This window comes from Rana temporaria, chromosome 2 (genome assembly GCF_905171775.1).
Source record: "Rana temporaria chromosome 2, aRanTem1.1, whole genome shotgun sequence".
Lineage (NCBI taxonomy): Eukaryota > Metazoa > Chordata > Amphibia > Anura > Ranidae > Rana > Rana temporaria.
Genome location: NC_053490.1, coordinates 112,518,251 through 112,533,241, shown reverse-complemented (window position 1 = coordinate 112,533,241; position 14,991 = coordinate 112,518,251). Strand labels below are relative to the sequence as shown.

Here is a 14,991-nt window from a genome sequence, read left to right as displayed (position 1 = left end):
ACCATGTAATCCAAATTTTGGACAGAAATATTTCAATTTAGTATGGACTCGGAGCTACTTTTACATTCAAGTTATAAGTGAAGGTTATATGAGAAGGTTCTATGGTACACATTTGGTGGCGATGTCCCAAAAAACGTACATTTTGGTTCAAAATATTTGACTTTATACATGAATTTACAAACATAAATACTATTAGATCGACAGAAGTTGCTCTTTTTCAGGGACTTGATATGAGTTTCCCTAAACATACTAAACACTTAGGCCTGGATTCACATACATCGGCGCATATTTATGCGGGCGGAGCGTATCTAATATACGCTACGCCGACGCAGCGCACAGAGGCAAGCACTGGATTCACAAAGCACTTGCTCCCACTCGCTCTTAAAGATACGCTGGGTTTCCTCTGCGTAAGCCAGCGTAGGTGGAAGTGGGCGTGAGCCATGCTAATGAGGCGTGATCTGTGAAATAAAATTCACAACTGCTCTTATCTTTTCTTACTTTCTTCTCTTTTGATCTAATTTATTTTGACCATATTTTGAAAACCCCATTTATTTGGTTAATATTCAATATCTATGATACGTATTATATTACCAATTTACTATTCTGTATAATGACTCATTTGTTATCTTGTTTACACAAGATGTTAGTCTAATTGTTTGATTTTGCCCCTACTTTTTTTTTAAGTGATACATTTCATTGTCAAAGTTATAATTATATATTCTTCTTCTTACTTGTTAATAACTTGGGTATATTATACCTTATATTACTAAAAATGTGTACTATGTCAAGAAAACCAATAAAAATTTCAACCGAAAAACAAAAAAAGTAAAAAATGCAGATTAAAGCGTTTGTAACCCCAATAATTGAATAAATAAATGGATCCTGTTCCTTTAAATCATGTTATACAAAGTGCTTGTGCTGTGTAATTTGGCCCATTCTATCACCTAAAATACCTGGTTGATCCTGCCAGGTTCTGCCCTCCCCCCTGTAAATTGACCACAGTATATCATGGCTGCTTATACCTGACACCGTGGTCAGTTTACATGCCTCCATCATCCGCAGTGAAGAAAATGTTATCAGCACACCAAGGATTCCTCAAAAGGGTCCAAAGTTTTATTTCGTGGTCACATGTTAGATATACATAAAAAATAAAGCTTTGGACCCTTTTGAGGAATCCTTGGTTTTCTGATGATATTTTCTTCACTTTGATTATCCATGGTTTCCAGCCTATAGTCATTACAGCATCCAGCATCATTCTTCAATGTGTGCGTGGTGAACATTGTGTTTGGATCCGCAGTTATCCTCTGTCCTTCTCTGTCCGTCTGTCCCCCGCCTGTCGGCTCTGTCTGCTCCCCAATCCTCCCCTCCTGCTGCTTTCAAAAAAGTGTAATGTCTCTACAATCCACTCTGTTAGGTATCAATATGTGTCCCACTGTATGTCCTTTATTTACAAAAAGCAGATTTCTACCTTATTTCAGAGTTGCTATCAGCGCTCACGTGACTGCTCAGCTCTCTCTTCCCCTCCTCCCGGCTGATGTCAGCAGGAGTTCTCTGCCCCTCCTACTGTGGCTGACAGCACAAGAGAGGAGAGAGGCGGCCGGTCACGTAAATGCCGGGAGGCGCCCTGAAATAAGGTAGATATTGGCTTGAGTTTAATACGGTTATATATTCAGAACAACCCTCAAATGAATTTTTACACAGAAATAGCATACATAAGTGTCTTTTCTTGATATTAGCCCCTATAATCATTTGCACAACAACATAGGTCAGTCGTGGCTCTACTGCGTCATAAAGTGCTGCCAGTCTAGCACAGGGAACATGTGTTTAGGAGGGGAGAGCAGAGGGATGACATCATTAGTGTGATGCTGTTCCTAAATTGTCCAACCCTAGGCTGCAGTATTTCCTGTTTTGTTTAAAGGAAACCTGTGCTTAGAGAAAAATGTGGGATGGCATTCTGACCTCATTCTGACCTCCCGAATGTGCTAGTTACCTACCTCAGGAATTCTTATTGAGTTGGACTTGTTATAAATATAGGTTACCTGGTTAATTATAATCAAGGATTGTATGGATGCAGTCATTATTCTTTGATGTAGATATTGCTCAGAAGATACAGCAATGAAACACTTTAACCACTTGCTGACTGTCCCACATATATGTACTGTGGGGCACCAGCTCCAATGCGCAAAATCACGTACAGGTACGTAATTTCGCTGTTCCGGGTCTGTGGCTCGTGCAAACGTGTACCACCGGCTACCCACTCCAGCTGTGATTGGACAAAGCGGAAGCCAATCAGCGGGTCCGGTGGACCCCATGTCTGCCGGGACGCACCGATTGTTCACAAGAGAGGCAGAACGCCAGTCTGCCTATGTAAACAAGACAGATCGCCGTTCTGCTAGTAGGGGAGACAGAGATCTTGTGTTTCTGCTAAGCAGGAACATGGATCTCTGTCTTCTCACAGCAACACAAGCAGTCCATGGGAGCACATTTAACCCTTTGATCTCCCCTGATGTCAACCCCTTCCCTGCCAGTGTTTTTGTACAGTGACAGTGCATTATTTTTAGCACTGATCACTGTATTGGTGTCACTGGTCCCCAAAACGTGTCAATAATGTCTGATTTGTCTGCCGCAATGTCGCAGTCCCACTAAAAATCGCTGATTGAGCCCATTGCTAGTAAATAAATAAAATGAAAATTCCATAAATCGAACCCATAGTTTAGAGACACTTTTGCGCAAAGCAATCAATATATGCCTTTTGTAGTTTTTTGTCAAAAATATGTAGCAGAATACATATTGACCTAAACTGATGAAGTATTTAGGTTTTTACATTTTTTTATTAGATATGTTTTGTAGTAGAAAGTAAATAATATTGTTTTTTTTTTGTTTTTAAACTGTTGGTCTTTTTTTGTTTATAGTGCAAAAAAAAATGTAGAGGTCATCAAATACCACCAAAATAAAATTATTTGTGGAAAAAAAAGGACATCAAATATATTTGGTTAAAGCATTGCACAACCACGTAATTTTCAGTTAAAGTGCCGTATTGCAAAAAATGGTATGGTCATGAAGGGGGGGTAAACCTTCCGGAGCTGAAGTGGTCAATAAAAGACAAAAAGGAATGATAAATTGCATTTTTATTAGTGGTATGCAGTGATTTGCATTTAGCATGCACATATTCATATTTAAATGGTAAAATCAGATGAGATTATTCAGAGTAGTGTGACATATGTTGGATGTAGGATGTCTCTGAGGACTGGCTTTACTTGTGCTGAGTTGCTCAGAGTATTCTGCAGGTGTTATACAGTGATGTCACACTGGTGAACAATGGGAAGTCTGACTTTGTGTTCACACAACTCTACAGGCTGTTATTAATATAGTTTGCCCTAGGCTGACCCTACATCGCACTGTGGGTAAAATTCTGCAATGAATCAAAAATGCTCAGCATCTCAATGACTTCCAAGTAAGGGCCAGTTCACACCATGGAAACGCAGTCCGGATGCTTTTCTGCTTGCTTGTTTTTGATGCGTTTTTCATGTGTTCCAGTGCGTCTTTGATGCATTTTTGGTGCATTTTTGATGCAGTCCAGTGCTCTCCCCCTCATTTGTCTTAAAGCGGGGGTTCAGCCTGTTAAAAAAAAAAAAATAGTTTTTTTTTATTAGACCATTACATTCGGCATCGTAGCGCGAGCTACGGTATGCCGGTCTTACATTTTTTATCCCCGTACTCACTGTGCTATCGATGATTGAAGAATCCGGGGAATGGGCGTTCCTATGGTGAGAGAAGGTGATTGACGGCCGGCCCTGGCACGTCACGCTTCTCCGGAAATAGCCAAAATAGGCTTGGCTATTCACGGCGCCTGCGCATAGCCTGTGCGCAGGCGCCGTGAATAGCCGAGACCTACTCCGGCTGTCTTCAGGGAGCGTGACGTGCCAGAGCCGGCCGTCAATCATCCTCCCTCTCCATAGGCACGCCCATTCCCCGCGGGAGTCGGATTCTTCAATGAGCGATAGCACAGTGAGTACGGGGATTAAAAATTTAAGACCGGCATACCGTAGCTCGCGCTACGATGCCGAATGTAATGGTCTAATGATGTGAAGGAGGGTGAACCACCGCTTTAACCTTAAATAGGGGAATGTGTGTTACAGTGCATTTTTGATGCGTTTTACAGCGTTCCAGTCCAGTGCAGGAAAAATGCAGCATGTTCCACATTTTTTCCGGATCTGGAACTGACTGCACTGGTGTAAACTATGCCATTAAAAAACATATGTGGTGTGAACTGGCCCTAAATACATCTTTTTAAAAAGGTTGGGATATAAAAATGTCATGGCACAGATTGGGTTCTTTTGGTCAAGGGATTATTTACTTTTGTGTCCTACTATAGACTTTAAAGCGGATGTGCCACGGGGAAAAAATATTAAAAGCCAGCAGCTACAAATACTGCAGCTGCTAACTTTTAATATTAGGACACTTACCTGTCCTGGAGTCCAGCGCCGATCGCAGCAGAGGACGAGCGATCGCTCGTCTCTCTGCTGCTCCCCCCTCCATCCACGCTAAGGGAACCAGGAAGTGAAGCGCTGCGGCTTCACTGCCCGGTTCCCTACGGCGCATGCGCGAGTCGCGCTGCGCCCGCCGATTGGCTCACACGCTGTGTGCTGGGAGCCGAGTGTTCCCAGCACACAACGGGCGACAGACGGGATGTGACGGAATGCCCGTCTTTCGCCCGTAGCGTGTGGCCGGAAGTGGGTGCAAATACCTGTCTTTAGACAGGTGTCTGCACCCCCTCCCCCCTGAAAGGTGTCAAATGTGACACCGGAGGGGGGGAGGGTTCCGATCAGCGGGACTCCACTTTAGGGTGGAGAACCGCTTTAAAAAACAAAAAAAATCAATGTATTGGTACATGTCCTCTGACAGTGAGCAACCAATGCCCTTTTGTTTAACAAAAGCTTGAAAACTGGCCTTGAGAAGGGACAAAATATTAAGATAGGCTTCAGTGGGGTTTGATCCTATGTTTGGGGTGAGCAAACCTCCTGCAAACCTAAAGTTGGCCATAGATAGTGGACTCAGTGGGCTAGATTCAGGTAGCTGCGCCCCTTCTTACGGCGGCACAGCGTATCGTATTTACGCTGCGCCGCCGTAAGTTTGAGAGGCAAGTGCTGTATTCACAAAGCACTTGCCTCCTAACTTACGGCGGCGTAGCGTAAATGGGGCCGGCGTAAGCACGCGTCATTCAAATGATGTTGAGAGGGGCGTGTTTTATTTATATTAGGTTGACCCCGCGTATTTTACGTTTTTTACGAACGGCGCATGCCGTTCGTGAAAGAATCCCAGTGCGCAAGCTCGAAATTCCGATGTAAATCGTCATGGCTTTCGACGTGAACGTAAATTACGTCCAGCCCTATTCGCGAACGACTTACGCAAACGACGTGATAAATTCAAATTTCGAAGCAGGAACGACGTCCATACTTAACATTGGCTGCGCCACCTAATAGCAGGAGCAACCTTACGCCGAAAAAGCCTAACGTAAATGACGTAAATAAATTGCGCCGGCCGTACGTACGTTTGTGAATCGGCGTATCTAGGTAATTTGCATATTCTACGCCGAAAACAACGGAAGCGCCCCTAGCGGCCAGCGTAATATTGCACACAATTATACGCCGCCGCATTCAAGTTACGTCGGCGGAGGAAGCCGGCGTAACGATACGCCGGCGCAAATTTGTAATTACGGCGGCGTATCTGGAGATACGCCGTCGTAACAGCTACCTGAATCTAGCCCACTGACTCCACTCCACTTGTGAGTGGATGAAGGACTTTCCTCTGCTGGGAGATTGTATTCTGGCAGTGGGACTCACTGCAGCTGCTGATCAACAACAAATTTCTAGCTTGTCCAATTGACTTCTGGCAAACGGGTGACCACTCACAGATACAAATCCCTGCTGAACCGGCCAAGCTTCGATCCATCTATAAACAGCTTAAAGGGGTTGTAAAGGTACAATTTTTTTTTCCTAAATAGCTTCCTTTACCTTAGTGCCGTCCTCCTTCACTTATCTCATCCTTCCATTTTTCTTTTAAATGTCCTTATTTCTTCTGAGAAATCCTCACTTCCTGTTCTTTTGTCTGTAACTCCACACAGTAATGTAATGCTTACTCCCTGGTGTGGAGTGTCGTGCTCGCCCCCTCCATTGGACTACAGGAAAGTCAGGACGCTCTCTACATTGCAGATAGAGAAAGGAGCTGTGTGTTAGTGGGCGTCCTGACTTTCCCATAGTCCAAGGGAGGGGGCGAGCACGACACTCCACACCAGGGAGAAAGCCTCACATTACTGTGTGGAGTTACAGACAGAAGAACAGGAAGTCAGGATTTCTCAGAAGAAATAAGGACATTTAAAAGCAAAATGGAAGGATGAGGTAAGTGAAGGAGGACTGCACTAAGGTAAAGGAAGCTATTTAGGGAAAAAAATTACCTTTACAACCCCTTTAACTTTGTTCAGCGTGATGATCCCTAATGTGGATTTTTGGTACCAAAAACAAGTGAAATTGGCCATGTTCAAAATATTCTCCAAACACTTAAATAGATCCTGGCACCAACTTAATAAAATGCAAGTAAAAGCTGTTTTAATTTCCATAAATTAATATTTGTTAATTGACTTACAATGTGCCTCTGGACATTGTAAAGTACTGCCAACTGTGCTCCTGCAATGTCTCTTATGCAGCGTACACACGATCGGCATTTCTGCCAAGAAATGTTCGATGGGAGCTTTTGGTCGGAAATTCTGACCGTGTGACATTTTTTGTCGGAATTTCCAACAGCAAAAATTTGGGAAAAGTTTTTGTCGGAAATTCCGAACGTCTGTATACAATTCCGATGCACAAAAATCCTACGCATGCTCGTAATCATTGAACTTAATTTTTCTCGTCTTGTCGTAAGTGTTGCACGTCACCGCGTTTTTGACGTTCGGAATTTCCCACAACTTTTTTGTTTCCGTGTGTAATCAACACAAGTTTGAGGAAAAATTCCGTCGAAAAAAAATCCACGGTTTTGTTGTCGGAAATTCCGATCGTGTGCACGCGGCATAATGGTGGCCACACACTTCAATTTTTTTCCTATCAATGTGCTATTTAATTAAAATAATCAAATAGGCAAACTATACTTTCCCTTCTGATCGATTTAGACTTAAAGCGTTTGTTACCCCAACACTTTATATTCCTGATTGGTGCCTGTTGTACCATTTACTTGTATGAGAAAGTATTCTGTTCTCTTTGTATTGCTTCCTTTGTGTGAAATCCCTGGTGTTCCTGCCAGTCCCTCTGCTTTCCTATTAAAAACTGACCACACTGAACAGAAAAACACATCGTGGTCAGTTCTCTAGCTATGCTGGGATCTCAGTGTGCTCTCCTCCAACAATCAGACTTGTCCTGACACCCCCCCCCCCTTGCTGCACAGCCATTCACTGGGAAACTCAGTGTACTGCTGCTTCTCCTCCCCCCAGATCTTTGCCTTTTATTTCTATGTTAAACTGAATAGGGTTGTTTTACACGGTAATCGTTTACAGTCACTTTAATTTAGATCTAATTAGAATAAACAGAGTCAATCGACAAGGGAGGAAAATTGATGACCGTCTTGTATTATTTGCCAGCACTGTGATACTTTGTTCATTAACCGCTTGCCGACCAGCTTAGGGCCGATTTACGTCGGCAGAATGGCACATACAGGCAGATCAACGTACCTGTACGTCGCCTTTAATGCCTTTAAGACGCGGCATTGTGGGCATGCACATGCCGCCGCGAGCTCCGTGAGTGTGATCGCGAGTCCCACGGACTCGATGCCTGCGATCGTCTCATAGAGAGGAAGAATGGGAAATGCTAATGTAAACAAGCATTTCCCCTAGTGACAGGACACTGATCACAGCTTCCTGTAATCGGGAGCGGTGATCAGTGTTGTGACACACATAGCCCCGCCCCAGACAGTTGGAACACATCCCTAGGACACACTTAACCCCTTCAGCGCCCCCTTCTGGCTAACCCCTTCACTGCCAGTCACATTTACACAGTAATAAGTGCATATTTATAGCACTGATCGCTGTGTAAATGTGAATGGTCCCAAAATAGCGCCAAAAGTGTCAGATGTCCTAGGGAGTGATTCTAACTGTGTGGAGGCTGGGCTACTTGTGACACAACACTGATCACTGCTCCCGATGACAGGGAGCAGAAGACACAGGCACCCCCCCTGTTCTGCAGCTCCGTGATACGATCGCAGGACACCGGTGGACATCGAGTCTGTGAGTCGCACGGTCACAGAGCTTGTGACAGGGGTGTGCGGCCGGTGGGTCATGAGCGCCCGCATGGCGCGAAATTCAAAGCAACGTATATATACGTTGCTTTGCGCAGCCGTGCCGTTCTGCCGACGTATATAGTTGTGACATGGTCAGCAAGTGGTTAAATATACACAACTTCTGAAGGTAAATCACCGGTGACAAAGTTGAGCAGTTGCTCTTTATCTGCTGTCAACATCCAATGTTTATATGTATACAGATAGGTTTGTAGACAGTTACTGCCTCTCTCTACATAGATACTGTACATACAAGCTATATGTATATGTTAGGGAAGAAGAAAGCCCTAGTGGGTCATACCATAGCACATACTCAGCACTAGCCTGCCATCAGTCTTTAGTATAAGCATTGAAAGTAAGGTGGAGGTGTAATTGTTATTACAATATTACATCATGTCTGATAGAAAGATTCCTATTATGCATTGGCTTAGCCACCTCATAACATCAGTCTGCGTATTTGTTCTGCAAACAGCTTTACCAAGGTGGAAGTCAACCTCCAGGTGACAGCTGGTGAAAGGAAAGGTACGACAGTGACCTTATAAAATAAGTCTGTAGAAGAAAGCAATGTTTGTATCAGCTTCGGTGCAATGTTTACTTACTTTCCTGCTGGAAAATTGTCCATGTCATTGTCAACTGATAGGGATGCCTTACATCTTCAGTCAACTGTTTTCAATGTCCAACTTCAGGCAAAAAGTGTGTTTATTGATGAATAGACTGACTTAAGCCTCGTACACACGATGGATATCTGATGGAATCTAATCCGATGGATTTTTTCGTCGGATATCCGATGAAGCTGACTTTCATCAGTCTTGCCAACACACCATCGGTCAAAACTCAGACCGTGTCCAAACGCGGTGACGTAAAACACTACAATGTGCTGAGAAAAATGAAGTTCAATGCTTCCGAGCATGCGTCGACTTAATTCTGAGCATGCGTGGACTTCCACAAAGACAATCGTTTTTTTCTATCGTTTTTTTATCTATAGGAAAAATTTAAAACATGTTCTATTTTTTTTCACCGATGGAAAACAAACCGATGGGGCCCACACACGATCGGTTTGTCTGATGAAAACGGTCCATCGGTCTGTTTTCATCGGACAAACCGATCATGTGTACAGGGCTTAAGAGTTAGAAGAACCTATGTCAACTTTTGTTTTGCTACTGTTTTTGAGGAAATTTCTTCTCACTCAAAAGATAGAACATAAAATGATGGAAATCTCTCCACTTGCTGTCTTTTGATAGTTGCTCACGCCTCCTATGTAATGGTTGTCAGAGGCCCGGATTCAGGTAGATTTGCCCCTTTCTTGCGGAGGCGCAGGGCAAAGTTTTTGCCCTGCGCCCCCGCAAATTTACTGCGCTACCTGCGATTCACGGAGCAGTAACTCCGTAAATTGCGTGTGCGCTGTGTAAATTTGCCCTGCGTAAGGGCGCCTAATGTAAATGATCCCGTAGGGGGCGGGAATCATTTAAATTAGGCGCGCTCCCGCGCCGAGCGTAGAGCGCATGCTCCGTCGGGAAACTTTCCCGACGTGCATTGCGGCAAATGACGTTGCAAGGACGTCATTTGCTTCAAAGTGAACATGAATGGCGTCCAGCGCCATTCACGAATCACTTACGCAAATTACGTCAAAATCGAACGTCGCAACGCGGGAACGTCGGGTATACTTTAGCATTGGCTGCCCCTATTAGAAGGGGCAGCCTTACGCTAAACACGCCGTACGGAAACGACGTAAATTGCGTACGCAGGGCTCGCGCAACATTGTGAATCGGTGTTAGTATGCAATTTGCAAGAATGCAGCCTAAGATATGCGTGGCATAAGAGCCTTATGCCACACAGATTTTAGGCTGCAGTCGGCGTTACTGAATCAGGAGCATTCGTAACGCCGGGGCAAGTAAGCAATTGCGCTGTGTAACCTATGGTTACGCAAGCGCAATTGCTTCTTGAATCCGGGCCAGAGAGAACAGGCAATGAGGCAAAATCCCCTCAACAAGGACCAAGGAGGAAGTCAAGCACAGTGCTGGGGCATGGAGAAAGCAAGAAATTGGCAATATTGTTTTAATTGTCCAGGGAGGTCATATAAAAAATAAAATAAAAAATATTAGAGTTCTGATTTAACATAAAACCTAAAAAACGTGTTGACTGGAGTTGTAAGAATGGCAAAACGTGATGTAGCACACTAAAATACTGATTATGATAATGCACATGACAAAGTGATCGAAACCATTTCAAGGTCCCTGCTTAGGCTACAGCATTTTATTGGCCTGAAATCGGGTTGTGGCAGCTTTTTAACACTATTAGCTAGATTCAGAAAGACTGGCTTAACTTTGAGACGACTTACGCAAACGATGTAAAAATTTCAAAATTTGACGCGGGAACGACGTCCATACTTATCATTGGCTAGGCCAGCTTTTTGTTCGACTAACTTTACGCCGGAAAACGCCTTACGTGAACGGCGTATCTTTACTGCAACGGGCAAGCGTACGTTCGTGAATAGGCGTATCTCGCTGATTTACGCATTCTAGGCGTAAATCAGCGTTCGCGCCCCTAGCGGGCGGCGGAACTAGACAGCTAAGATACGACGGAGCAGGCAGTCGTATCTTAGCTACATTTAAGTGTACCTCAATTTGAGAATACACTTAAATGTACGACGGCTTAGATTCAGAGTTACGACTGATACGCCGGCGTAAACGTCTCTGAATCTGGCTATATTACTCTAATAGATTTGTAATGCATATATCCCATGAAGAATGCAGCTATCATACCTAAACATACCGCTAGCACCTCCTAAAAACCTTAATTGCGTTGATGACTTCTAGGCTCTGAGGTCCACCCTCTTGGTAAGCGTTTGCTTCATATTTAGTGGTGGTGGATGATCTGGTACCTATAACTAATCGGTGGAGTTCATACACATTCACTACATGCACTGCAATTTATTTATATAAGCCTATGGGAACGCAAAAACCCATTTGAAACAGATTAAATATTGGTCATAAGGAGCTCAGCTGCGGGTCAAATGCAACTGTCAACCAATTTCTAATGACTGTTTTGAGCTGATGTTAGACTGACACAGGACCAAAACAATTTGCCAAGATTTTTTTAAATATGTTGTCTACACATCTTTAAAAGAGAAGTATGGCCTAAGCTTTTTTGGCCATACTTCTTTGTGGGTCACAGGAGTGAACTTAATTGTGCTATCCTGTGACCCCTAGGCTCTGGAAGGATTTTGAGCATATTGTTGGGATCCACCTAGCTGCCTGAAAGACAGCAGGCTCCAGCTCTCAGTGCTCGGTTGAGAGATGAAGCCAGCTACGCCTACACCCTCTCCAGCCTGGTGCTCAGATGAGTGCAGGAGGGGTAGAGCAGAGAACGGTGACTGGCAGAGAGAACTGAGTAATCAACGGTCATGTGATCGCTTAATTCTCAGGCTTAGAGCCAGTGATGGACAGCTGCAGCATCAGACCGATGCTGCAGCATGAAGGTGAGTTTGTATGTTTTTTTTTTTAATGTAAACCTCAAACTTCTCCTTTAAAGCGGAGGTTCACCCATAGCTTACACATTTTCCCCTTAGATTCCTGCTTGTTTTGTCTAGGAGAATCGGCTATTTGTTTTAAAATATGATCCGTACTTACCCGTTTACGAGATGCATCTTCTCCGCCGCTTCCGGGTATGGGCTGCAGGACTGGGCGTTCCTTCTTGATTGACAGCTCCTTGGAAGACTCTCTAAGGCGTTGAAAATCCTTTGATTTGATTCCACTGATGTCTTGTTTTACTTGTCTATTATATAATGAAGATTTCCTTTCTTTCTTTCTTTCTTTCTTTCTTTCTTTCAGACTCCACTTACTGACACCGAATCTCGGGAGGAGTACAGCCAAACAGTGAAGCAGGTAACAGAGTGTTCTTTTTGTGAAAAGGTTATGTCTTCTAAAGAATTGTTCTGTTTATTGAGAAAGAGCCATTGATAGGTGAGTATCTCCCTGCTTCATCAATGTCTGAAATATCAACCATTTAAAGGAGGCAAAGATAAGCAGAAGGGTACACTCCAAACAAAGTGGGCCTTTCAGCACATTTTCAGGTCTGCGTCAATACATTTCTCACATAATACAATAACTAACAACAAAATAAATTTTCAAAAAACCTGTACCTGTTATTATTAAAAATCACACTGAACTACAGTCAGATGAGGAAGAATCTAAGGCCGCGTACACACGGTCGGTCCAAACCAATGGAAACGGCCTGAAGTCCAGTTTCATCTGTCCAAACCGACCGTGTGTATGGCCCATCGGTCCGTTGTCCTTCGGTCAAAAATTTTAGAACTTGCTTTAAAATCGAACCGATGGACCACTGCCCGATAGGTCCAAACCGATGGTTAGTACACAAAAGATGGCAAACATTGAAACGAACTTGTCACAAAGAGAGAAGCAGCAGCGGGGGGCTGATCTGAAAGTGTGTTATGTTCCATGTTGACATGCATTGCATTAAGGCAACCCATTCATTTGAATGGGATGCCTGTAGGAAGGTGCAGTCTACTTTCACCACTGCAGTTGATGCACTCTCGCAGCGGCATTGCAGCTGGAGAGGAAGTCAACAGAAACATAGTTCCTCTAAAGTTTCCCGGGTCTCTGGGCAAACATCCAATTGGATGTTGCTGCCTCATTTGACTGGTAGCCATCTTGGGTCAGCAAGAAGCTATTTAAGGCCCTGGCTCCCTGGTTTGACACACCTTTGCAAGTTGGTAGGTGAGTAGGGAAGCACCCCACCAGGGACAGTATTAGCGGCAGGGAAAGGTTCCTGACCAAGAGGAAAAACGTAGGGCTCACAACTTCTCTGGACACCTGCCTGTTTGGGCACAAAACAGTCAGGCTGCGTTCCTCCCCTCTATACAGATGCTGTCAGTTTGGCTGCAATCCACTCTCTACAAACTGTTAAAACTGTGAGTGTCCCCGGTTGGGCTGCATTTCCATCAGGTTATTGGTGAACTGTCCCTGCATCATTTCAGTATAAGTTCTTTCATTGCACTGGAACTCAGTGTGTCATTCCAGCCACACCGCTCTGCACCCCACCTACATGCCAATGCTTCAGAACAAAAAAAAAAAAAACATTTTCAACACAGTGAACTGCCTGGGTGTATGTTACCATGCATTGTAATGCGTTGCCTAAGTGCATTGGGGTGCTACTGTGTAACGTATAGATATAAAGCCACCACATCAGTCTGAAACAAAGATATTACTATATTTCTTAAAAAATATGTATACCAACTCTTAGAACATTGATCCACAGCCACATCCCAAAAATATAATCGTAGAAAAAGAATAGGGAGGAGAAACCCCTTTAATAACAATGTATGACTTTAACAGCTGTGTAATTAAACACTGTGAGGCCACGTACACACGGTCGAACATGTCCGCTGAAACTGTTCCGTGGACCAGTTTCCGCGGACATGTCCGACCGTGTGTACGGCCTAGCGGACAGGTTTCCAGCGGACAAAAGTTTCTTAGCAAGCTAAGAAACTTGTCCGCTGGAAACATGTCCGTCGGACATGTCCGATGGTTAGTCCACCTAATCGGACATGTCCACTGGTTATGACGTGTAACAAGCGTCCCGAAATCCCACGCATGCGTCGAATTGATTTGACGCATGCGTGGAAGCATTGCACTTCCGTGTTTGAGAACGTCGGTGTCTTCTACGTCACCGCGTTCTCTGTCCGCAGGGATTTTGGTCTGATGGTGTGTACACACATCAGACCAAAAGCTCCCAGGAGACATGTCCGATGAAAACGGTCTGCGGACCGTTTTCATCGGACATGTCTCCTTGTGTGTACTGGGCCTTACAGTTACTGATTGTAGCCTGTTTTCATGCCTCACTAGCTGTCATGGTGGGCTCAGTCGGGGGTTCTGTTTCTGCCTTAGGTGGTCCAGTGCCCAGTTGGATGCTCCCTGCTGGCATAGTTTGGGGCTGGTTGGCATATGGTTGTGGGTTTTCCTTTTAGACTACAGTGAACATGAGAATCTGGCAATATTTGTAGATGATGTTTACAGATTTTTCCTGATGAAGCAGATATGGTCTGTAAAATGTGTCTGAAAAAACTATCTGAGACCATGAATATCAACTACTGCTAGTTGTTCAACATTACATTGCTGTTTTATTATGGTTGGATGTTTTTAAAGGATAATTGGTATGGTCACTTTGACCTACAAGCTATTTTACTATGTATATGGAATAAAGTTTGTTTTACAAAAAACAAAAATTCATCTTAATTATGCTACCTCACGTTTAATTACACAGCTCGTAAAGTCCTAAATTTTTATTGAAGGGGGTTCTCCTCCTTATTCTTATTCTTCCATATTTCTGAAGGCAAAGCCAAAGATATCAATGTAAAAAATACTCGTAAATGTTACAGTAAAATAAAACTTAGCATGCAAACACTTGAAATTCGAGTTAGAACTAAAAAAAAAAACTCTTTATTTATATGAATTATATAATAAACTTTTTGTTTCTGAACATTATTCGAATTGCAAAATGTCTGATTAGAAACATCCATTGAATCCAGCCATTTAGCAATACTCCTCTCCTTCACCGACAACGTTGTGCCTTTGCAGCTGAAGGTGGCTGCTCACAGGCACTTCCTGGTACCATTGTTGGTGTCTGTTCATGCAGCACAGCAAAGCCTTGCTT

At 43.7% G+C, this 14,991-nt stretch overlaps 1 protein-coding gene across 1 annotated transcript in view; it reads left to right on the top strand.

Annotated features, from left to right (window-relative positions):
- The window catches only part of RAPGEF3 (Rap guanine nucleotide exchange factor 3), a 142,235-nt gene that overhangs the window by 44,061 nt on the left and 83,183 nt on the right, over positions 1–14,991 (top strand). Inside the window, exon 2 of the mRNA XM_040340772.1 lies at positions 12,150–12,203. Coding sequence (XP_040196706.1) covers positions 12,150–12,203 — 54 coding nt within the window. The remainder of the gene's footprint in view (positions 1–12,149; positions 12,204–14,991) is intronic.